Genomic DNA, 26644 nt, shown 5'->3' with positions numbered 1-26644 from the left:
AAAGAATAGCAAAAACCAAAAAACAAAGTCTTGCCTTTTCCTACAATGTGGAAGGAACCAGGGGTATCATGTTAAGTGAAATAAGAGAGAGAAGGACAAATGCCAGATGATATCACTCATATATGAACAATGGCCCACAAAACATACCTTTAGATTCTGACAATAGAAATGAAGTTGCTGGGCCCGGAGAGATAGCACAGCGATGTTTGCCTTGCAAGCAGCCGATCCAGACCAAAGGTGGTTGGTTCGAATCCCGGTGTCCCATATGGTCCCCCGTGCCTGCCAGGAGCTATTTCTGAGCAGACAGCCAGGAGTAACCCCTGAGCATCGCCAGGTGTGGCCCAAAAACCAAAAAAAAAAAAAAAAAAAAAAAAAAAAAAAAAAAAAAAATGAAGTTGCCAAGTGGAAAAATTAGGGCACAGGGAGGCACAGGGTGGAAAAGAATGACATAGGATGGTAATGAAAAGTATTAGCACTTTGGTGGTGTTGGCCATGCAGTAATTTTATGCCCAAAAATATAAATATTAAAACTATTGCAATCCATACTACCCTAGTAACAATATATTTTTTAATAATATATGGGCTGGGGGCAGAGCAATAGCACAGCAGGTAGGCATTTGCCTTGCACACAATCGACCCAAGTTTTTATCCCAGAATCTCATATGGTTCCCCTTGCTGCAGGAGTGATATCTGACTGTGGAGCCAAGAGTAATCCCTGAGTGCCACAGGGTGTGTCCCATAAGACCAAAATAATAATGATGATGATTATAGTGGTGGTGGTGGTGGTGGTGGTGATGATGATGATGATAATGTATGGATAGTCTGAAATTTTAGAGTTTGAGTTTACTTTAAACTGTAGCCAAAGAGACTTGGGTGTGATCTCAGACAGATCTGAAACATTATCATCCTTTCTTAACTGGAGTCTATTAACTGATTATATCTTAACTGGAAAGAAACTTTGAGATAAAAATAAATAAGGTTACCTCTGACTGTAAACATTGATGGTCTAAAGAGACAGAAGTTATCAACGTTGTTCCAGTACACCTATGGGAGGAAATTATGTAATTTTCTAGCCCTAGGGTATAAAACCTATAGCAGGGCATTATCAGACATCACCACAGATTTTAGGAAAGAGATCTCAAAACTGTAAGTCTCTCCAATTATTCACATTCTATGAAGCCTCTTCAGATGATTGATTTAGTGTGAAGGTCCGGAACCCTCAACTAAACAGAGAGTATGAACCTTCAAAGGAGATTCTCCCATTTCCTCCCATTTAGTAATATGGGTACAGCAAGATTCAGAGCCATAGGAAATAGATTATGTCATGCTGCGAGGTGAATCCATCACACTGCCCTTCATTTCCTGGTCATCATTCCTTTTAAATGCCTCAGTGGGGCTGGAGTTTGCCTTGCATATTGCTGAGCAGGGTTTGGTTCCCAGAACCCCATATAGTCCCTTGAACAACCATCAGGAGTGATTCCAAAGCTGAGAGCCAGGAGTAAGCCCTGAGCACCATCAGGTGTGGCCCAAAAGTGTGAGAAAAAAAAAAGTAGTGCTGGTTTGAAAAACTAGTCTTAAAGAATGCTTCTTAGATTTCATATTAGTGCAATTTTATTTGAATATAGTGTTAATTTTCCAACAGCATTGCAGATTCCAAACTAGACTAAAGACGCAGAATGGGTAATAATGTCACTTAAGCCATTGATGGTATCTCCTTATTTATTTTTGGTTTTGGGGAGCTCACCTGGCTGTGCTAAGGGCTTAATCTGTGCTGAGAGATAATTCCTGGTGGTACTCAAGGAACCAGAAGGGATGTGCAGGTATAAACCTGAGTCAGACATGTGCAAGACTTGTACCACCTTTCTGGTCTCACTTTATTTTTGTTTCTTTGAATTTTGAGGTTGCACCCAGCTGTATTCAGGGCTTAATTCTACCTCTGTGTTCAGGAATCACTCCTGGAAATGAGTGACCTGGAAATGAGGACCATTTGAGGGAAGCACCTTACCCTCTGCAGTATCAGTATCTCTCTGGCTCAGATGATATCTTCTATTTGAAAATATTAACAGCTACTCTTCTGAGTCAAAAGAGTGGAAACAATTTCAGCTATTATTGTTGCTCTAGGACTAGGTAATAGTTGAAGGTGTAGCAAGACGGAGAGAACAAAGGGGGATTTACTGCCATTACCATTAAAAGCTCAACTATCAGTTACCATCCTCTCCTGCCTCACAAGACCAATGCAAAAGTGGTAGAGTGACAATCCCGCCTTTTCTACTGTGCTGCACACAGGCAAACACACCCTGCCTACACCCTGCCTCCTTTATCGATTTAGTTTCTACTCAGATTAATCCTGGATGCTAAATTTCCATCTGATCTCATTTGTGTCCTCCCCCAAAATTGGTGATCTTCCTAGATCTAACCCTGTTTTCATTTATTCATATAGACAGTCATTCAATGAATATATTTATAATGCTGCTTGTCAGACACTGCAAAGTGTGGGATTTGGTTTTTTTTTGTTTAGTTTGCTTGTCTGTGTATTCAGTGCTCAGGGATCAGGGGTCAACCCCATTAATCAATATTCAGCCAGGCTGTGCAAAGCAGATGGCTCAATGCTTGGGCCCTGGGGGATTCAGTGCAGTTTAAGTCTAATAGTGCAAGGGGCAACCAGGGCCACACCCATGGCTATTCAGGGATTGAACTCAGAGCTTCAGAGTGCCAGGGATTCCTTCTAGCCTCTGGGCTATCTCCCTGGCCCCTAGGAATGGTTTTTTAAAGGATGGGCAAAAATGAGTAAGTTTCAATGACTGAGTGATATAGCACAGCAGGTAGGGCTTTGCCTTGCACACAGCTGATCCAGATTCAATCCCTGGCATCCCATATGGTCCCCAAGCCTGCCAGGAGTAATTTCTGAGTGCAGAGCCAGGAGTAACCCTGAGGACAACCAGGATAGGCCCCAACCCCTCCCCAACCCAGGTAAGTAAGTTTCTAGGAAAGGCATTTAGTTATAAATTCAAGAACCTCTACATGCAGGCACCGGTAAGAAGGAAGTGAGCATCAAAAGTGCCTGCTTTCTTTCAGTTCCTCCAAGTCTTTTAAGTTTCAGTAGGACTGAGTTGTATTTTTATTTTCATTGATTTAAGTAGAAAGTTTCTTGTTCCCTTCCAAATGTATACCTGCAATAATAGTAATAATAATGGCCTTATAATTACTTTAACATAATAATTCCGTTTGATAAGGTGACCATTCAGAAAATAAAACATATTTTTTTGTTTTGTTTTTGGGTCACACCTGGCAGCGCTCAGGGGTTACTCCTGGTTCTATGCTCAGAAATCACTCCTGGCAGGCTCAGGGGACCATATGGGATGCCGGATTCTAACCACCGTCCTTCTGCATGCATGGCAAACGTCCTATATCCATGCTATCTCTCTGGCCCCAGATTTATTTATTTTAAAATATGGAACGCTTCACGAATTTGCATATCATCCTTGTGTAGGGGCCATGCTAATCTTCTCTATATTGTTCCAATTTTAGTAATGTGCTGCCGAAGCGAGCACTATTTTTATTATCTGGCCACACCCAGCGGTACTCAGGGGTTACTCCTGGCTCTGTGCTCATGTGCAGGGGATCATATAGGATACTAGGATTTGAACCCGGATCGGCCATTTGCTACGCAAGTGCCCTCCTACCTGTTGTGCTATTGCTCTGGCATCAAAACAGTAATTATAGAAAGCCTACTATTTTCATAGATTTAATAGTCAAATATTGCCAATTTTAATCTAATAAACAAAAACTAATTTTATCCTTTCTTTTTCAGTTAGAAAATGGATTACCACCTTGGCTGAAATAAGATTAAGAGCTATCAGATAAAGCGACCTGGATACAATGGTCTATTGAGAAGACTGGAGACTGACAAAAAACACAACCAAGAGGTGCTAGTGAGAGGCTAGAAGGGCTCATTACACAATCTATCTTGTCCTGATAGACATCTGTGTAGGGTAGATATGATCTTCTTTCAAAGACAAAGAAATGGACTGAGTTCCCCAAACTCAGATGGTTTATGGCATGTTTGGGATTAAAACCCATAACTGCCTAGATTTACTCCACTGAAATCAAGCAAGAGCTTACAGAGATTCCCTCTCCCCCTCAGTCCACAACCACATAATAATAATAAATGCAAATTAGTTTTCCTGCTTCTCCTAGATCTGAGTTTCTCCAACCTAGAGTTGCCATCATGATACATTATGTTCATAGCTTTCCGAAGCCTCTGACACTTTTTGTTTAGGATAGGAACGGTCAGAGATGAGATTTCCTATAACTCTTAACAAAGGACAAAAAGGTATTCGTGGTGAGTTCTGCCTAATAGTTTTCTAGACAGCAACCGAAAAAAAGACCACTCCATAATGAAAAAGGAAGCCTTGTTTGCAAACATTTGGGTTATCAGAGCTTCTAATTGAGCAAGGCACTTACCTTCCTGCACCAACTGGAGGCCAGCAGATGCCCGTACCTCAAAGGGGCTGCATTTTTTATCTGAATTTTCCACAGTGCAGGATGTGCTGGGATGTATCCACACTTACTTGTGTGAACCTGTCCTGTCTGGAATTCTCCGTGGTTTTTAAGCCCTGCCCATGGTGGGGGAACTCACCCACTTCGGCTGGGAAGAGGAGTGCATTAGAGTTACATAGAAAGCAAACATTAGCCTTGATGAGAATACTCAGTTTTACAGGAAACGTGCCATTGGAACCACTAAAAAGAATGAAAAATCTCCAAATTTTCTATTCAGGAAATGCATACAAATGTGGTCATGAATAAAATGCTGAATGTTGCTTAATCTGAAAAGAAATGCAATTGTGTAATCCTTAAAGAAGGGAAAGAAAACTTTGGAAAACTTGGAAAGTGGCATTTCTTATTTATATCTGAAGGAAAGCATACTTACTGAGCGGAAAGAAGTCCAGTTAAAATGCAAGTATTATTATGGTGATTATTAATATGTGGCACTCCTACTGTGTTAGCACAGAACTATAAACTTTTTATTTGTTGTTTTAGGGGCACACCAGGCAGTGCTCAGTATTACTCATGGCTTTGTGCTCAGGAATCGCGCTTGGCAGGACTCTGGGAGCCATGTTGCACAAAGCATTGAACCAGGGGTTTGGCCACATGCAAGGCTAGTGCCTTACCCCCATAATTCTCTTTGGTCTTAAAGGACTATTTATTTTTATGGAGAATAATCTCTTATTTTGCTTTAAGAAGGAACATTTACCTGCCATTTCCTGGGAGACAAACATGTATACCCTGAGCACCAATGTTCACATTAAAGCCAAGGAATATAGGATCTGCTTTCAATGCACACAGGACCTTTCCAGGGTCTATTGAGGGTTTTTTTTGGGGGGGGGCACATCCAGCGGCGCTCAGGGGTTACTACTCCTGGCTCTGCACAAGAAATCACTATTGGCAGGTTTAGGGGACCAAATGGGATACTGCAGGTCGAACCCAGGTCTGTCCCGGCCGGCAGTGTGCAAGGCAAATGCTCTACCACTATGCTGTCACTCGAGGCCCTCTACTGAGTTTTCTAATGTCCCTCAATTCAATTGAAGAAACAATTGTTATCAGTGACTCATAGGAATGCATCCCTGTTCTCCAGGGGCAGTATTTAATAAGTCATTGTTCACGTGAATTTAGAGACCATCTTGCTTAATATCTGAAGAAGAAATGATGAAAGTAGAGTCAAGTGGAACTCACAGGATCCACTGCAGCTCTGCCAGCAGGAGTGTGCAGAGGAGAGGATGTCAGGCAAGGAGCAGGTGTGCAGAGAGTGAGGGCAGGGGCACCATTAGGAAAGGATTGGATGGAGTAGATCATGTTTGTTTATTCCTAGAAAGCATGACAAAATACAACATGCAGACAGGACTGGCCAAAAAGGGTAATTCACATCCTGAAACACTGTATCATGGGTGTTATATATCACTTGGTTTTAAAACAGATAGGTCAGAGGCTGGAGAGATCGCACAGCATCAGGGAGTTTGCCTTGCTTGTGGCCAACCCAGGATAGACACAGGTTTGGTTCTCAACATCGCATTGTAGAGTTCCAGAGAAGAAGGACGAGACCACACAACTGGAATAAAGTTTAATACTTTAATCTGTCTGTCAACAAGATCTCCCAGCCTGGCCAGTCAGGACCATCCCCCAAAGGAGATGAGCCCTGCCCAAGGTCATGAGGAAGATTATATAGACAAGGGATATAGGGAGGTTCCAGCTTTCTGGTGATGCTTAAAATGATTGGCTCTTGTCTAGGGGTACCTTCCTACTGCTCCCTTATCCTTCCCTGAGGTTACCTGATATGACTAGGTAGATTGGGGCAGGGTCTATGGAAATAGGCTTATGAAGCCCCAGCATGTGGCTCCCACTATGTGGTCCTTACAAAATGGTGTCTCTCTCTGCTCAGAACCTAAGAAGAAGCCTGCTATGTGGTTTTTTTGCTTGTTTGTTTGTTTGTTTTCAAAATGAAGTCCTTCTTTGTTCAGAATTCAGGTCCCAACACCATATGTTCCCCCAGCCTGCCACAAGTGATCTGAGTGCAGAGCCAGGAGTAACCCAAAAACCAAAAACCAAAAAATAAGAAAAAAAAAAAACCCAAACAGATGGGTCATGTATGACACAGTGGAAACAAAGCTGAATGAGCTGAGTCCCACCCAAGGTACCTTTTTGGCAGACTTATGTGTACTTGTCATAGTTCTATTAGGTTCCTAATTTAAGTGGAAAAGCAGATCTGTAAAAGGTGCCATTAACCAAAGCGACAATTGCTGTGAAAGAGGTGTGGACAAGCATTACAAGAAATGGGAATGGGAACCATTAGTTCTGCCCTAAAGGAAGTAAATCCCAGAAAGAAACCAATAGAAAGAGGCATTTAGGTGGAAAGTGGCACTTATAAGGAAATGCACAAAATTAAAAAATAACAGATATTGCTGGTAAGAGCCTGACATTTAATGGGTGAGCAATGGCTGAATTTTCCATGATTTTCAAAATTTTTTCCCACTCAGAACTTCAAAATATGACTTTATTTAAAATAAGTCCTGCAGATATACTTAAGATAAGAAATCTAGAGTAAGGATCCTAAATCCAAGGGCCAGCATTCTGATGAGACAGAAGGAGACAGTGATAAACTATGTGAGCAGCAGCAGCAGCAGATCCAAGTGATGTAGCTACAAATGAAGGAAGCTCCAGGAGTTTCAGAATCCCAGAAATGAGGAATAAAAGCATCAAACACACTCTCCCTTGCGGTGTCCAGGAAGAATCAACAAATTTAACCCTGTCATAAAATGGGAACTAATGGAAATATACACATATGCTGTATTTATTAGAGGAGCAGAGATATAAATTAAAAACTAGGAACTATGTAAGCAGAGGATTCAAATACAGACTCTATTATTTCTTATGTATTTTTTTTATCGTTGATGCTAGCAAATTAGACAAGATAGAACTAAATTCATAACCTTAAACTGCAATTTAATAAAGACTTTTTAAATGGAAAGAGTTAACACAGACACCACATACTTTTATATGGATAAACTAAAAGGCAGGAAGGTTATGCAAATAGCAAGTATCTTGAAGAACACTGAGAATATAAAGATCAACCCAGTTGAGATGAAGACACCTTTCTTGGCAGATTAATGTATACTCGTTATTGTACTGTGGTTTTCATTTGTTTCTACAAGAAACATTCTGAGATTAACTATAAGTACAATAAGGATATTAACTACAATTAGATCTTTATGTTTGTGAAAAAGATGATAGCTTAGTTGGTGCTACAGAAAACTTAATTTAGGTGAGTCAGAGCCATAGCATAGCAGGTAGAGCATTTGTCTTGCATGTGGCTGACCCGAGTTCAATCCTGGCATCCCAAATGGTTCCTGAGTCTGCAAGGAGTGATTTCTTAGTGCAGAAAACTTAATTTAGACTGTGAAATTATGTGAAATTGATATTTCCATATTTCCACATTAATAGCAATAAACTACTTCATATACAAAATATTCCTTTGTGCCTGAAGTTCCCAGGCAATAAGTAAAACAAATTTAAAGTGAGGCACTTTTGAGGAAACAGAAAATGTCAGTTGTTTCTTAAGCAAGCACAGAGAAAAGCTGCTGCCATGTTGCCATACAAGCTGGAAAGAGATTGTAGGTAGTGGGTTCTTAAAACCAATGAAGACTGGTAACAGTTCCAAGCAGTTGCAGAGCCAGTCTCAAAAAAAACTACTTCACTGAGTGTTCACAGATATTACATGCACTGGTCAAAGTATCTGTCTTTTCCACCAGGAATGGTAACAACTGACAAAAGGTGCTGGCACTGAGGACAAACTCTGCTCCTGGAACACAGGTATGGAGAGTGTCTTATCTTACATATATAAACAGACTTGCAAAAGACAGAAACAAAGCTGTGTGCTTCAATTAGCAGGTGACTGATCCTAAGAACATACCCCTGAAATATGGTATAAATCTGGCACTGAATCTGGCCCTATTTGAGATGCTTTCTAGACTCACATCTGTAGTCCTGAACCCCTCTCCAGGGAAGTGCTCAGGACTCTCACTCAGAAAAGGCCCAGCTCTCACTGCTAAGGAATTCTGGACTACCAATGCTATTTGTCAGTTTACTCAGTTTTTTTTTCCTTTCTTCTTTTCACTCTTAAAATGTAATCATTCCCATTTTGTAACTGCTACTTGGTTTTAACCATTTTCTATATTCATTGTTAGAAAATACTTTCCTAGATAAAGGAATGCTTCAGAAAACTGTCAGTGAAAAATCTTTGAATTCAATTAACAGTTGTTTATAGTTGTGGGTGGAATTTTGGGCCACACCCTACTTTTAGGTGATTAAGACAATTCTGAAAACATGGGTCCTAGTTTAATTTCCAATTAAAGAGCTGGACAAAGACAGATAGTAGGTACGAGAAATATATAATGTACATAAACACATAATGTACAACACATCATAATATAAAGCCATCTAAGCCAGTTTTTCAGTTTCTGGCTTAGATGTGTTTCTAATTCTTTGTGTGTGTGGGGGTTGTTATTATTTTGTTTTGTGGTCACACCCGGTGGTGCTCAGGGATTATCTTCTGTTTCCACACTCAGAAATCACACCTGGTGGTGCTTGGAAAATCATAGATGATGGCAGTAAACCTCAATCAGTTGTGTGCAAGGCAAGGACCCTACCCACTGGATATCTCTCTAGCCCCAAGATGCCTTTCTAATGCTATTCATGGTATGAAACTACAAGTAGGTGATCAAAATATCTTTTCATTTATTTGTACACAAAAACAATTAAAAGCAATTTTTTATATTAAATATATAGTCTAGAAACAAATTTTGTAATGCTGGGTGTGACTCCCAAACCAAAAAAACAAAACAAAAAGCATAATATAAGTAAGACTTTTTTGTTTTGTTTTGTTTTTTTTTTTTTTGGTTTTGGGTCACACCCGGCAGTGCTCAGGGGTTAGTTACTCCTGGCTTTACACTCAGAAATCGCTCCTGGCATTCTTCCCTCCAAACAGAACCACATAACTTGAACCATCTTGTTCTGCCTCACACGTTGAGAGGAAAATAATGGAGGGTATCAAGACCAAACAGGTGTATGAACATTGAGTAGAAAAAATGATCATAAACACCAAATCCAAAGCCAACGACAACAAAATAAAAACCCAATCTACAACAAGCTAGACACAGAGGGAACAACTTATACTAGTAGCCCTGGGGGTCAAAAGAGGGGGATATAGGATGCATACTGGAAACAGGTGTGGAGGGAGGACAACACTGGTGGTGGGAATGCCCCTGATTCAATGTCACTATGTACCTAAAATATTACTGTGAAAGATTTGTAATCCACGTTGGTCAAAATAAAAATCATTTAATTAAAAAAAAAATCACTCCTGGCAGGCTCGGGGGACCATACGGGATGCAGGGATTCAAACCACCGTCCTTCTGCATGCAAGGCAAATGTCCTATCTCCATGCTATCTTTCCGGACCCTGTAAGTAATTTTAAGCCATACACAATATTTTGAAACTTCTATTGTATACATATTTTAATTCAAACAAAAATTTCAGTGTTTATTTCTCAAAGCACACAACTAGTAAGAAGCTGAACTTGGGAGTCTTTTCACTAGATGATGTTCATTTTCCTACTGGATTATACACACAGATGAAAAATACTATAAGATACTTCATATGTAATAAGCAAGCAACACATTTTGTTTGTAATAATTCCTTTGTTGGTAATATCCACAAGATAAATTATGGTTACTTTAGCACAAATAGATATAGCAACAGTGATTCTGTTTATGTTGAATATATTAATGAAATATAATGGATATATACATAAATAATATAATAATTAATTAATATAATATACTAAAATATATTAATGTAAACAAACATTCCACCATTCCAGATGACTGGTAACGCAATAACATAATTTAACCTAGAACAAATGTGCTACGATGTACTTGTCAGAACAAGCATTGTTTTTAACTGAATATTGTTATGGATTTACTATGAATGAACCTTAGGTGAAACTTCCTAAGACTAATGAAATAATTGGTTGATGAAATATATAGGAGATTAATATGCTACAATGATTATGATCACTTATGATATAGTATAAATAGTCAGATTCAACAACTACAGGTGCAAATGTGGTCTCACTTGTTTCTTAGGCATCAATCATACTATACTGATAAAACAACTAAAACAACAGTAGAAAATGATCTGAATATTAAGATACAAGTGCAATTAAAAACAGAAAATAAAAGGGCATCAGCTGATATAAGAATGAACTCACACTCAAACAGAGCTGCCTATCAAAATATATAACTGCACATATTGAGCTATTTTTTCATCAGATGGAGGTGAACATTTAAAAAAATCCAACAATTTGTTTTTCTTTCATATATAAACCATCTAAGGGCTGCAGACAGATCACCAACAGTATCAAGTAGCACATAATGAAGTCAACATTAAATCTACTTATTGCGATTATTTAAGAGCATCTGGGCTAGAGAACTCAAGACTGAGTGGACACTATGTATGAGGGAGGGACGTCGGGTTCTATTCCACACTGAATGGTCCTTATAGCACTTCACTTCATGAGTAATCTGAGAACAACCTAGAAACACAGCTAGAGCAGAGTCCAGAATAGTTCCAGGCCACTTCTGGGTGTGCATCCTCCCTAAAGTAAAACAAGAAGAGCAGCATGCCTAGGAGCTTTGCCTATAAACACAAAGACTCTTTCCATGTTTAAGTTGATTTACTGACATTTTTTAAATCCCTTACACACACCTCTTTCCTCAGGATAAAAAGGGAGTTAAAATGGCAATCTAAGACTTAAATAAAAACTGTTACGTTTATATACTCAGAAAGGGAGGGGAAGAGTTGTTTTTAATTTCTAAATGGTGGAAAAGTCTTACAAAACATAAGACTTTATAAACCCACAAAAGCATTAAGAGACCTACTGAACACACATGCATGAAAGTCTCACAGTAAATCAGATACCCTCTCCCAAAGTCAATTTCCACGCAGGTTTTTTTGATGACCTAATCAACACCCTCCATATTACAGCTACATAATGAATCGCTGAGAGAAGGACTATGGCATTTAAACTGACTGCTAGACTCAGTGCTCTTCAATTTCAATGTCCAGTGTTGCTGTACACTACTCCTGTGGTTCACTATCCTTTCTTTGAGTGGCATCCTTGTGGCATGATTATCTGCCAAGGTTTTCATTTGCAGCCTTTGAGTGTGTCTGTGAACAAATTTGAGAGAAGCTCAGAAAGCCACTGAGGTGTTATGATTTTATGATCAGGAAAATTTGAGGTGGGTAAGCCACACCCATGGCCCTTCCCAGCCCAGTTCCCTGGTGCTGTAATTCTCGCCAAGAGAGGGCAGTCTTGCCTGTTTCTGTCACCAGATCAAGACTACCTATAGGTGTTGCCTCCTGGAGCCCCAAACGGACAGAAACTACTCTCAGCACTGGGAGCTTCATCAGAGCCAGTTACAGCTACAGAACAACCTGTGTCCCTCAGTGAACAGGAAGGACAGAGCTCTTATCCTTCTCACCAGTCCAGTTTGGGCTGACTTCAACCAGAGATACTAGATAGCTGAGGATGTGGGGAAATCAAACATGGATGGTGAGTCCAATGCTGCTGTCTATTATAGCACAACCACATTGGCCACTTAGGAGCTATTTTAAGGACTAGCAGGTACCCCATTATTTTTCAGTACATTAGAAATCTGTGAATAAAACAAAAAGCTTTCTCCCAACTTAAGAGGATCAAGGAAGTTAATTATGCAAACAGTACCAACTGAAATGGGAAGTGCAAGAGACCTGACTGATGGCAGCTACCCATACAGAAATGCTACTAGTGCTGATCTGTGAATAAGGACAACCCCTTTCCATTCTCAAGACCCTAAGACAACTTCAGTAGCAGCAGAGCTTTCACCTGTCTGTGAAGTCAGGCCCATGCTTGACCATCAGTCTACCAGGGGTCCTCAAACTTTTTAAACAGGGGGCCAGTTCACTGTTCCCTCAGACCATTGGAGGGTCTGACTATAGTAAAAACAAAACTTATGAACGAATTCTTATGCACACTGCATATATCTTATTTTGCAATGAAGAAACAAAACAGATACAAATACAATGTGTGGCCCGCGGGCCATAGTTTGAGGACCACTGCATTCCATCAGCTAAGGCTTGAGAGTTAAAGCTTACTTCATTAAAACTCTCATATATGTGATACTTAAAGGTACACAACTAAGTAGCAACAAAGATCCAAAGACAACATATGGGGATTGTCACACAATTAAGTTGGAGGGCAGGTGAGATGGAGAGTAAGTAAGAAGGAGGGGAAGGGGTGGACAGGTACACTAGCAATGCATTGGTGTTGGAATAAAATCCTCTATAAATCATTTATAATATTGTGAACCAAAAAAAACAAAAAAAATTATTTTAAAAGTTAACAAATGTGGGGCTGGAGGCCAGGAGTGATAGTGCAGTGGTAGGGCATTTGCCTTGCACACAGCTGACCCAGGACAGACCTCGGTTCTATCCCCAGGTGTCCCCCGAGCCAAGAGCGATTTCTGAGCACATAGCCAAGAGAAACTCCTGAGCATCACCAGTTGTGGCCCAAAAACAAAAAACAAAAGTTAACAAATGTGAAACAAGAGACTGGAGTACAGAAGCTGTTTCCCTTGTACAGTTGACTCAGTTCATTTCCTAGCATCCCATATAGTTCCCCAATCCACCAGGAGTGATCCCTGAGATTAGAGAGTAGCACTACTGGATGTGACTGCCTTTCACAAAGCTGACTTAAATTCAGTCCCTGGCCTCTTTCATGCCTCTCAAGTACTACCAGGAATAATTTCTGAGTGTAGAACCAGGAGTAACCCCTGACCACCACAGGGTGTAACCCTCCATTTTAAAAACTTAAAAAGTACAAAATGAAACTATCACATTGCATCATGCTCTTGAGCACAGGTAGGCTTGATCAGAATAGGATGGGTTCTAAATTTATGTTGTGGTTTTGGAAGCAGTGAACAGATGGGGCAGAGTGCTATATATGATAGCATTCAGAAATTATCTAAAATTAAAAAATTAAAAGTTCACAATTAGGGGGCCGGGCGGTGGCGCTGAAGGTAAGGTGCCTGCCTTGCCTGCGCTAGCCTTGGACGGACTGCGGTTCGATCCCCCGGTGTCCCATATGGTCCCCCAAGCCAGGAGCAACTTCTGAGCACATAGCCAGGAATAACCCCTGAGCGTTATCGGGTGTGGCCCAAAAACCCAAAAAAAAAAAAAAAAAAAAAGTTCACAATTAGGGTGCCAGGCAACAAGATAAATGCTAAAAGCAGCAGATTATTTCAGAGTTCGAATGTCAAGAAATAAAGTATAATAGCAGAAAAACTAAGCAACATTTTGGAAAATAAGAGTTCTGGAAAAGTACAGTTACTTACAGATATGGTTAACATGTTTGTATTGGGCCAGTTTCACAGATTCATTATGTTCCCAAAAGAGAATCACTTTAAAAATTTTTCAATGTTTTGGTTCATTTACTTATGAAGAACTTCTCACCTTATATAATAAGTTCAGTAATCTATGGTGACTAAAAAGAAGACAGGTTTCTTCCCTTCATCAATCTTAAAAAAAATCAACAAATGTCAAGAATGAGCAGATATTTTTGCTGATACATTTTGAGTTCAAATAATTTATCATAGCTTTATTAATGTATTATTGTATTAACTGTATATATTAATTGTATTAATGTACAATACAAATTGTTACTCATGTAACACTGTTCACTTTATTGGTTTCACAAGGTACATCAATAAAACTTAGAAGAGATATAAATCAACCTGTGAAAAATTATGGGTATACCTATCACAACTAAAAGTTGGCAATCTTTTTTTTTGATCACACCTGGCAGCGCTCAGGGGTTACTCCTAGCTTATGCTCAGAAATCGCTCCTGGCAGGCTCAGGGGACCATATGGGATGCCGGGATTAGAACCATCGACCTTCTGCATGAAAGACAAACACCTTACCTCCTCCATGCTCTCTGGTCACTTTTTTTTTTTTTTTTTTTGGTTTTAGGTCACACTCGGCAGTGCACAGGTGTTACTCCTGGCTCCACGCTCAGAAATCCCTCCTGGCAGGTTGGGGGACCATACGGGATGCCGGGATTTGAGCCAACGACTTTCTGCATGAAAGGCAAATGCCCCACTTCCATGCTATCTCTCCAGCCCCACACAAGTTGGCAATCTTAGGAGAGGGTGGGTCAAGCCCTTGCCCTGCTGAAACAACACCTGCTGCATCCATCACCCACAATCACCACTTTGCCTATGGTCCTGCTTCACCACTCCTCTGATTCCCTGCAAAGACACCAATCAGACCAAACTCCCAGGTCTATGCAGTATTTGAACTTATTATCACAGGACATTTCAGGATTGAATGTGGCCCCCTCCCCCCACCCATCTCGTACTTCCAGGAGACCCTGGCTGCCCTAAACCACACCCATAAAAGCCAGTTTCAGCAATAGTGGTTTGAATTTTGGAAGCAACTTGTTTAATATTTTTATCCCAACAGGGAAACCACCAATTTAGATGTGTAATGTGTAGCTGAAGTCACTTAATGGTCAAAAAACCAATGAAGTAACAGAACAGTCAGCTAGCAACAATGACTTAATGACCTCTCTAGGTCATTAAGCAAATTGACAAATTTGCTTCTTAATGTATTTCTTTTTAACAATTTTGCTCTCACTTATCTGTAAACAAATGTATCACAATCAACTACGTCAACTATGTGACAATGCTCTTTTAATAATTAAAAATTTTTTAAATGAGGGACAGATGGAGTCACTTTCCTTGAGCACTACAAACCCACGTTGGGTCCCCAGCATCCCCATATAGTCCCCCAAGTTTCAACAGGAGTGATACTTGAGCACACAGTTAGCAGTAGGTCCTGAGCACAGTGGAATGTTGTCCTCAAAACAATTTTAAAAATAAAAACACTGAGCATGTACACACAGACTAGTGCACATGCATGGCATGCAGAGAGCCCTAAGCTTTATTTTGGCATCACATGGTTCCACAGCTTTCTAAGCACCACTGGCTGTAGCCCTGGTGACACTGCTGAGGTGGTCCCCCCCAACAGTTATTAAAGGTATTTGACAAAATTCAAAACAAAAACTTTATTTTTTAAGTTTTTTATTTTTGCTTTATTTGGTTGTTAAGGATATTTTTTTAAACAACCAGGGAAACAATGACCAAAAATGCTCATTGAGAATATTTAAAAGAAAACAGAAATAAACTACTGATTTTCTTTATAAGTAAAAATGGTAGGAAAAAAATAAGACACAGATATTATAAACAATAATGCAAACATCTTCATGCTTATTAAACCTTCCCAGAAAGTGATACAAAGTACAAGTTAAATATTTCCCAGATTTTTTTTTAATTTTGACTTGTTTCTACTGGTGTTTCTACATATCCATATAAGTAGTACACATTGATAATCCACAGTAGGAATAGTAATATTTTTCCCTATTTTGCTAATCAAGATTTTATTTATATAACCAACTAATTCTTTTGTAATCAGAGGTATTTACTTGTTTCCTTCTTGACTTCAGTCTTTGAATTTAGTCAACTTACAACCCAATTCAAGGTTTAACTACATTTATAAACTTAATTATCTTTTAATTCACATGGATTAATTTTGAATATGGAGTACAATAAGCACCTGACAGTTATTCCAACAACACTGGTTGAATATACCTTTTCTTTCTGTAAATGATACCTCTCTATTAACCAAATTTCTGTTAATTACATATAGTTACACCTATGTATACACATATATGTTAGGAACATGTTGCTGTGAAATATTTTAAGTGAACAATAACATACTCAAAAGCATCATTTTTCTCCATAATATTTATATCACTTTTAAAAAATGTCAATGTTTTGGTTCATTTACTTATGAAGAACTTCTCACCATATAGATATACTAAGTTCAGTGATCTATGGTGACTAAAAAAAGACAGGTTTCTTTCCTTCATCAACCTTAAAATATCAACAAATGATGTCAAGAATGAGCGGATACTTTTTGCTGATACATTTTGAGTTCAAATAACTTTTGTTATCAAGTCTGTATTAATGTATTAACTGTCTACATTAATTGTATTAATGTATAATACACATTAATAGTTACTCATGTAATACTGTTCATTTTATTGGTTTCACAAGGTACATCAATAAAACTTAAAAAATTATAGAATTTAAAATTATTAAATGTAACCAAAATGTTCAAAATGTTGTAAGAAAACTGAGGGGGGAAAAGTGTTACATCCTATATTTTCAAGAAAGATCTAGCTGCATGTCATTTTTTTAGAAAAGCATATTTTTGTCATTACAGAGCTCAGAATGTAATAGTTAACCACTTTCATCATATATCTGATGGTATAAAAATCAAAATCACCTTAAAAAGATCTTTTATTGTTTGCTTCATGAGGATCATGTTATATTGCTTTCAGTGTTCCAAGTAAAAATGAGACCCAAATACTTTTAACTAAAAATAATATATCATATTGCTTGTTATAGGATCAACAAATACTATTAGTATGCTTTAATATTTCCAGTTAATACCATGTGTACCAGTAAATGCAACAGTGTAACCTTTAGCATTTCACATAACTAGTCAATTTTTTAAGGGTGGAAATAAGAACAAAAGAATAGGAGACAAGAGAGTATCAGGTTTATTCTTCTGTGGGAAAAAAACCCACAAAAATCAAAACTATTTTCTTCTTCATATCAAAATTGTATCACAAACTTGAAGGTGTTTAATCCCATGACTCATCATCTGCTGGATTGGGAGTTTGTGAAGAAAATCCTCCTTCGTTCAACATGCTCTTACTCTGGTAATTCTTTTTTCAAAAACAAAAACAAAGAAACATACACTTACTGTTATGGTAGTTTTAAAGTTACCCTGCTTAAAATTAAAGGAACTCGCTTTTCATGTCTTTCCCCCACAAATATAAACAAATTCATTGTTACTAAACCCTATTTACCTGAAAGAAAAATAAAAGCCTTATTTGGAAAATAAACTGTGCAAAATGTTTCATGAAAATGTTGCACTGGTGATGGGTGGTGTTCCTTTTATGACTGAAACCCAAACACAATCATGTATGTAATCAAGGTGTTTAAATAAAAAAAAAATTATGCATTAAAAAAAATGTTTCATGAAGCTTTTTAAACAAACATATTTTTGTTTGATTCGGGGACATCATTGCCAGTGGTGTGTGGGAGATCAAGCAGTGCTGAAACAAAACCCAGAAATACTGCATGCAAGCATAGACTCAGACCACTGAACCACTTTTTCATCCCAAGAAACTAGAAAACTTTGGCAAACGAAAAAGTAAAATTTCTACATTTCAATGAAAAAAGCACACATTTGGTGGGAGAAATCAGCTCTTTCAGGTAGGTGCTTGCTGCCAAATCCTGGCAGTGACACCCAGCCCAGCAGCATCTGACACTTTAGTGTTCAACCAGTAATGGGATCTGTTTGGAGGGAATGGTGGGAGAGAGGGAGAAGGGTGCGAAATAGTAGTGCTTTGACATCACCAGGGCCATTGCATTGTGCTTGGGGAACCATGTGATGCTGGGGAATCAAAATCAAAGTCCTAGAGCTAGTTCCCAGTAGATCATAAACAAATTATTTAATGGCTGATATGCTTTATCTAAATAAAGAGAATACTGACACATCACAAATGACATGCACCTTTCCAAAAATAATTTGTACAGAAGAGCCAGAGAATCCCAAATTGAAAATTTTAAATGCCTGCAAATTCAGACAAAGAGGATGTATAAACAGAAATCCTAAAGTTTCACCTTACTTTTAGGACTAAAATATATGGGCATAACATTTTAGAGATTGCTGGAGAGAGAATATGGGAGGCAAGAGGCTTCCCTTATACACAAGCAACCCCAGTCCAATTGTTGGCACTGCAAATAGTTCATCTGGAACAGCCAGGGGTCACTCCTGAGCAAATACAGGAATAGTTCCAGAGCACTGCTAATTTTGATCCAACTTCCCACACACCCCCACTGAGGATTTTCTTCTAAACATGACAATACTGGTTTATAATAGTTGCTAATAATTGAAAGGTACCACAAACTAGTAGCTAAAGTATTTATAAAATAACAAAATTAAGTTTTTTATTTTAATTCTCAGTTCACCTTTCTAGCATCAACTGATGCAAAAATGTTTCCTCTTGTACTACCACTCAAGCCAGGAATATATGTACTAAAGGCAATTTCTTCCAACCAAGCAGGAACATCCTGTTGAGCCTATTAAAAAAAAAAAAAAAGAAAAGAACTTTACATACAGTATGCAAAAACTAAAGCCTCAATAATTGTAATGGGGGAAGGAGACAGTGAATCTACAGTGGGCAGGGTACTTGCCTTGCACACAGCTGACCTAGGTTAGATCCCCAGTACCTCATATGGTACCCTAAAGCCCACCATGAGTGATATCTGAACTCAAAGCCAGAAGTCAGCCCTGTACTACTGGGTGTGGCCCAAATACCCACCCCCCTCCAAATTGTAACTGGAATAGTTTACTTTTCCTAAATCTACATATATGTATACAATCTTAATGTATACATTAATGTAAATTAAGAACATTATTCATGAAATCAAAAAAAACAAACTTACATCTGACAGTACTTTCACTAGTGGCTGTGCTAAATGGTTATCTGATTCAGGATCAAAAAAGGAAATAGCTCTGCCAGTATTTCCACAACGACCAGTACGCCCAATTCGATGCACATATTCATCAATGGCAGAAGGAAGATCAAAATTGATAACATGCTGAACATTTTCAATATCTAGCCCCCTGGCAGCTACTGAAGTAGCAACAAGAACTGGGCACTTTCCACAGCGAAAATCCCCAAGAGCTTGTTCTCTCTCTCTCTGCTCCCGGTCACTAGGAAAAAAATGTATTACATCTATTTAAAAAATTATTACAGAGAACCATTTGATTTTAATGTATAATATCAACCTTACTCATTTTAGTAAATTTTACTAAATATAAATATTTTACTAAAAATAACATTTGACATTAATCTTGTTACATACTAGATTGGACACTAATTCATTTCAAGCTAATATTTTATTTATTTTTCACAATAGTTTTGAGGCTACAACTATCCTCATTTGTAAATGAGGTAAGAGAGCAAGCTAATATAAAGAGGTAAGATTTAAAGTTTTAAGAATGACAAATGTCAGATCTTACCTAATTTCTATTAATAATCTTATCTAGTCTTAGCAAAAAATATATGACTTCCTGATTATAATGCTTTCATAGATTACTATTTTATATACACTAATAAAGTGCCCAATAAAGTTTCTTTTATAAGAATGAGAGACAGTTCAAAGGGCTAACCACATGATTTTCCTGTAGTATGCCTGGGTTCAATCCCTGGCACTTCATGGGCCTCTGAGCACCACCAACAGAAGAAACCCCCAAGTACAAAACTAGGAGTAGTTCCTGAGCATTACTAAGTGTGGAACAAAAAATAACAAAAATTTTAATCACATTTAAAACATTTAAATACTAACTATAAGTATTTGTAGTTATATATAAAAATCACTCATTTAAAATTATTAAATCATTAAACTAAATAAAATGTCAGGCCTTAGGAAGATGAGATTTAACAGAGGAAAACTAAGTATCAAAGAGTCTAGAGATCTTTTTGAGAAAATGGCACTACTCAGGACAACAATATAATAGACATTTATGGTTTGCTTTTTTGGGTCACAACTGGTGGTGGTGGGGAGCCACGTATGGTGCCAAGATTCAAACCAATGTTAGTGCTGCAGCCATGTGCTAGGCAAGCACAGCACTTCTGGGACACATGAAAGACTTTTTAAAAATCTTCCTCATCACTTACTTAATTTTAAAAATACTTGAAAATGAATTTAGGAATTAAGAATTCTGAACCCCAATCCTGCAATTTTTCTAATTAGCTCTATAGGTTGAAGTTCCTTAGCAAGTGACAAATGACAAAAGACAAAAGACCAAAAAAAAAAAAAAAAAGATCTTCCTACAAAGGAACTGATGCACTCACCCATGAATACTGGTAGTTGATATTTTTTCTTGACAAAGGAAAGTAGCAATAAAATCTGCCTTTTTCTTTGTTTCAACAAAGACCATAGTCCTTTCATCACCTGAGAACAAATGCAAATGAATATTCAAATTCAAACTCTAAAATTAAAAGAGTGAAAAAAAAACCCGATGCAGGATAGGGTAGAAAAGCAGTGAGTAATAAACTATCTCATACATTAGAATCCAACAATCACACCTGGTTATAGGAACAGTTCTAATTCTTAATCTAATTCTTAAATTTTGTAAAGTTTTGCATACTATTTTTTTATTTTTAATTATGAGAACAAACTATTTTTTGTAGAAGCTGAACCAGACAACAGTTTACCAAGAGTGAATGAGGATTTCTTTTTTCTCCACACCATCCCCTACCATCACTATTTCCAGATTTTTCTTTGTAATAAAGGCAGGAGGTTCCTCTACTTATTTGGCCTGTTGCCCCCCAATTTCAGGAAAAATGGTCTCTCATTACCCCCGTTGTAAATCTGCTGCCTTTAAGTGAAAAGCACCCTGAAACTGCACTTGAATTACCATCCACACCCCGAATTGTTCCAGCATCTCCCCAAGGAAGATGTCGCCCACTTTATGAAGCACTGACAGAGGCAGGTCTCACTGGTATGAGATAGTATCTCACTGTCATTTCTCTGGTGATAATTAGTGATGAACAGCACTTTTTTTTATATAGTCCTGTTGGTCAAACAAATGTCTTTAGCTCTTTCTCCTTTTGTTATTGAGGTTTATTTTGTTGGTAATGGTGAGTTTTGCTAGAACTTTATGTATCTTGGATACTGAATATTGGTCCTCTGTCAAATGTATATGGTATATGACTATTTTGTCCCATTTCTGTAGGGTATTCTTTATATTTTAGCCATTACATTTTACAGTGCAGGAACTTTTGACTATTGTCTGGTTCGGATTCTATAAAAAATAGTATGCAAAACTTTACAAAAATAAAAATTAGAACTTTATAATTCAGTAATGATACCCTTTAGTATTGTTTCAAAAAGATATGTACATGCCAATATTCACTACATTGCTATTTACAAAAGCAAAGATCTAGAAACACTCCAATGGCTAGTCAAAGGTGAGTGGATAAAGAAATTGTAATTTATCTACATAAAGAAGTACTACTGACCACTATATGAAATAAAATCTTGTCTTGTGCTGCAATGAGAATATTGAGTAATTCTTAATAGTTTTCATCACAAAACAATTCTAAAACTATGATGACAGCTATTAAGCTTACTGCAATGGGTCATTTCACAATATATATAACACTATATATCATTATGCTGCATACCACCTGTTAAATATTAATTACACTTAAAAAATGACAGGGTCTCTGTCTACAACCTTTTCTTTTTTTTGGTTTTTGGGTCACACCCGGCGGTGCTCAGGGGTTACTCCTGGCTGTCTGCTCAGAAATAGCTCTTGGCAGGCACGGGGGACCATATGGGACACCGGGATTCGAAGCTATCACCTTTGGTCCTGGATCGGCTGCTTGCAAGGCAAACGCCACTGTGCTATCTCTCCGGGCCCCTCTGTCTACAACCTTTCATTTCAAACTTTATTTTCCTATTTCACATTTGTTGGTATCATTAGAAAAGCTACTGAAGATTTTTTGAAAGCCACGAAGACCTTTGAAAAGCTAATTAAGACTTTTTGATTATGAAGTACTTATAAGCACAATATCTACATTATTCATATCTGCTTGTATGAAACTCAAGGACAACTTGCCTCTATTATTAAAGCACCGTAATATATAATCATGCCTATACAGCCAAGCATCCCCAGAAGTGTCTCCAAGCTTCCCTCCACTAATGAGGGTGACCTCCATTAAATTTTCTTTTTAAAATAAAATTCAGCAATAACTAAAGCAGCTTAAAGTGCATTTGAGAGTTGTAGAGAGTACAGGGTTAAGACATACCCCAAAATTCAATATGATCCCTGGCATACATGTTCTCTGAGCATTGCAAGGAGAAGCACTGCATCCTTCAATTTCCAAGCTAAATTACTGGGGCACCTGACAAACGCTGTAGCCTTTAACCAACTTAATATATGTACTGCTTAATATATGTACTATATATGTGAGCACATTTGAAGTCAACATTCTTAACTGTTGGCCCATCTCCCCTTCACTAGAAATTCAATGGCTTTCCTGACCTCTCATTCTCCCAATATAGAGACTCAAATTTGAAAATGTCATTACTAAAAGTGGGGATGTTATAGTTTGTAAATATACTTAGCCTGTGAAGTAGCAAAACATTGTTAAATATTAGAAAATTTTATTTACATGAAAATGTTACCAGTACCTCAAAGAAATACAATTTTTATTACGAATAAAAATTATTTCTGGATTGGGGATGTGGCTCAATATCCCTCACATATATAAAAGCTCTGATCAACCTACACTTGTGCACATGTGGGCAGTTCTTTTTTGGTAGGGGTTAGATTTCTCATCAGTATTAACAAGGAGCAAAACTAGGGCATTAAAGTTGCATGTCTTAGGAAACAGAAGCTGAAACTACAAATGGAAGAATATTTTTTCTTTCTGCTTTCTTTCATTTTGGGGTCATACCAGTGGTGCTCCCAGCAGTGCTGGCAGACCATGCAGTGCAATGCTGCAAATCAAATCTGAGGCTTCTATATGCAAATAATGCAGGCCACCCCTTTGAGTCATCTTCCCAACCCAAGAAACTTAACTTTTGATGGACTATATAGAGACTGATATAAAGACATGTCTATTTTATTTTCTAAAACAATTTCTATCTCTGCTAGAATAAGTTTCAGTTAAATATCGTTAAACTAAATATTAAATTCGATTTAACCTATGTAGAAAAGGATGTATCCAGAAGTTTTTTGTGAAAAATAGTACAGAAAATAAAAAAATTATTAAAACTAATGCAGACAATTCTCAAAACATTTTTAAATTACATTTTAAAAATCAAAGTCATGAAAATACTGTTATCACTGTACAATACCTATGTTTCGTAGAATTTCAACAAGTTTCTCTCTTTTCGAATACTGGCCAACTTGGAGAATGGTCTGCTGGACATCCCTGCATGCTCCACCCACTTGTCCAACAGCAACAAATAAGTAATTGGTCTTTAGAAACTCACCAGCCAACCTTAAATGCAGAAAAATGCAGTGCTAGTTCAAACAATACTAGAAGGACTAAAACAGTGGTAAGATAAGCTGTATTAAAAAATAAGAGCAAAAAATTCTGCCAAATATATCAAAATTGTTAGTGAAAGATCAGTGTTAGATTGCAATAATTTCAAGTGGATGTGTTGATCATGGAAAATGGTACAAAGTATATATCTATATACTTTGATCAGTTGTCATGGACCATGCAAAACCCACAAAATTTTAATACTGATTTCCCAGTAATACACCAAATTAGATGTGAAATTTTCATATAAGTTATATAAGCTCAACAAACAAAATCAACAACAGAATGCTTAACTAGAAAATATATTTACATGCTCAATCAAAATATTAAACCAAGCAGAAATGTTTATTGAAAATTGAAATTGCAAGTCTATGGCAAAAATCCCTTTCCTGGGGCCGGGAAGGTGGCACTAGAGGTAAGGTGTCTGTCTTGCAAGCACTAGCGTAGGACGGACCGCGGTTCGATCCCCCGGCGTCCCATATGGTCCCCCAAGCCAGGGGCGATTTCTGAGCACATAGCCAGGAATACCCCTGAGCGTCAAACGGGTGTGGCCCAAAAAACAAAAAACAAAAAAATCCCTTTCCTCAGTTACTGTTTTTATGTAAATTGTTTCCTGAAAATATGACTCACTAAATTATGATACTTTGAATGAACATTTTAAATCAGGTTACAGATGAGAGTATTTATTTTCTCTTCAAGATAAGCATAAAAATAAATGTAGTTTTGGTGGTGGTTGTTTTTAAACCACACAGGTACTTGGGGACAATATGGTGTCAGAGATCATAGTAGGTCCACCTGCATGCAAAGCTCATGCTCATTTATCTTTCTGACTCAGAATAATATTGTTTAGCATAACAGGCAAATAAATAAGACAAGAGATGACAGGCTTTGTTTTTAGCTTGTATCAGTAACATCAAGCAACTCATACTTGAGCTTAAGGCACACTAATATAAAGCATACTAACTCACATATTGATATCAGTATAAGAAATCTTACTTCACACCACCCAAAACATGGGGATAGAAAGGGGAAAGAAACTGCTTATTATGGAGAATAATTTTTATGATAAAAGAAAGAAGACCTGGGCCTGAGTGATGGCACTGCAGTAAGGCATTTGCCTTTGCATGCTGTTGATCTGGGACGAACCTGGGTTCAATCCCTGGCTTCCCATATGGTCCCCTGAACCTGGCAGGAGCGATTTCTGAGTGCAAAGCCAGGAATAACCCCTGAGTGTCAATGGGTGTTGCCCAAAAAGAAAAAAAAAAAGTAGGGCCCAGAGAGATAGCACAGTGGCTTTTGCCTTGCAAGCAGCCGATCCAGGACCAAAGGGGGTTGGTTCGAATCCCTGTGTCCCATATGGTCCCCCGTGCCTGCCAGGAGCTATTTCTGAGCAGACAGCCAGGAATAACCCCTAAGCACCGGCGGGTGTGGCCCAAAAACCAAAAAAAAAAAAGGAAAAAAAGTAGACTTGCTAATGATCAGGTATGCTGGTTTTCTAGCTGATGTCTGGACCACGCAAAACCCCCAGAATCTTAATACTGATTTCCCAGTAATACACCAAATTAGATGTGAAATTTTCATATAAGCCATGTAAGTTCAACAAACAAAATCAACAACAGACTGCTTAACTAGAAATAAACAGCTTAGTACACTGTCAGGTAATGAGACCTCACTGTACGTATGACAATTCTCACAAATTTTCTTTCAGTGAAGTTTTTTTTTTTAAATAATTCCATTATTGGGGCCAGAGAGATAGCATGGAAGTAGGGCATTTGCCTTGCATGCAGAAGGACGGTAATGTCCCATAATTTCCCCCAGGCCTGCTAGGAGCGATTTCTGAGCACAGAGCCAGGAGTAACCCAAGTGCTGCCAGGTGTGACCCAAAAACAAAACAAAAAAAATAATAATTCCATTATCATTTAGTTATATCAAACAGTATTAAGTAAATTACTTATACCTTCCAAGGAGCAGGCTTTGGCAGATTGAGAAACTGACTGATGACAAGGGTGAAGGGTATGTAACAATGTTGGTGTGATTGGTACTGGAATACTGAATGTCAGAAATAACTGTATTATAAATAACTCTGTAAACCAGAGAAAAGGGTAGGATGAGGAAGTGGGAGGAGGAGAAGGTTTAAGAGAAGGAAATACGAGGTTGCAGAGATAGCATGAGGTAAGGCCTATGCTTTGCATGCAGAAGGATGGTAGTTCAAATCCCGCCATCTAATATGGTCACCTGAGCCTGCCAGGACTGATTTCTGAGCATAGAGCTAGGAGTTACCCCTGAGCGCTACTGGATGTGACCCTACCCCCCCCCCCCAAAAAGAGAAGGAAATAATAGTTCAGTGATCTGAGTACTCACTCAACATCCAGCACTGCAAGGTCCCCTAAGCACTACTGGAAGAACAAAACTGTGTGGCCTCCAAAAAGAGAAAGATCTATTTTCAGTCCTCTACTCTCCTAAACAGCAAGCAGTCTTTTATTTTCAAGTTACCTCCTAGAATGTAAGTTCATATAGCATATTCTGAATCTTAATAAATAAATCATTGTGCTTCTTTCTGCTGTCTTTCACTCTCAACAACAAAAACAAAACTAAAAGGCATCTTTTGTATATATTCTAGGGACAAGCACACTCCTACTTAGCCATACTCCTTAAAATCAACTGTAATTTTTGGTTGTCCATCGTTTTCATTCACTAAAATTAGTGTCTTGTAGGCATACATGATACAAGGCACTGGATGTACAATGATTAATATGCTTATTTGACTTTGAGGTACTCATAGAAAGGGA

At 38.0% G+C, this 26644-nt stretch overlaps 2 protein-coding genes and 1 non-coding gene across 5 annotated transcripts in view; all 3 read right to left on the bottom strand.

Moving 5' to 3' along the window:
- IL31RA (interleukin 31 receptor A) overlaps positions 1-5853 on the bottom strand; it is a 49968-nt gene extending 44115 nt beyond the window's left edge. Inside the window, exons 1-2 of the mRNA XM_049769059.1 lie at positions 5734-5853; positions 4572-4769 (exon numbers count right to left, since the gene is read on the bottom strand). Of these exons, the coding sequence (XP_049625016.1) occupies positions 4572-4769; positions 5734-5853 (318 nt within the window). The remainder of the gene's footprint in view (positions 1-4571; positions 4770-5733) is intronic.
- LOC126003248 (U6 spliceosomal RNA) lies at positions 3446-3550 on the bottom strand. The gene has a single exon (XR_007493780.1). It is a non-coding gene; the product is annotated as a U6 spliceosomal RNA (small nuclear RNA).
- Positions 5854-17360: 11507 nt separating the features above from the next.
- DDX4 (DEAD-box helicase 4) overlaps positions 17361-26644 on the bottom strand; it is a 49498-nt gene continuing 40214 nt past the window's right edge. For all 3 annotated transcript variants that reach the window (XM_049768112.1, XM_049768114.1, XM_049768113.1), the window contains 5 exons: positions 23665-23810; positions 20649-20748; positions 19234-19504; positions 18757-18867; positions 17361-17435 (listed from right to left, as the gene is read on the bottom strand). In XM_049768112.1, coding sequence (XP_049624069.1) covers positions 17361-17435; positions 18757-18867; positions 19234-19504; positions 20649-20748; positions 23665-23810 — 703 coding nt within the window. The remainder of the gene's footprint in view (positions 17436-18756; positions 18868-19233; positions 19505-20648; positions 20749-23664; positions 23811-26644) is intronic.

The sequence above is a fragment of the Suncus etruscus genome, chromosome 2 (assembly GCF_024139225.1).
Source record: "Suncus etruscus isolate mSunEtr1 chromosome 2, mSunEtr1.pri.cur, whole genome shotgun sequence".
In the NCBI taxonomy this organism is placed as follows: Eukaryota; Metazoa; Chordata; class Mammalia; order Eulipotyphla; family Soricidae; genus Suncus; species Suncus etruscus.
This window is presented reverse-complemented; position numbering and strand designations above follow the sequence as displayed.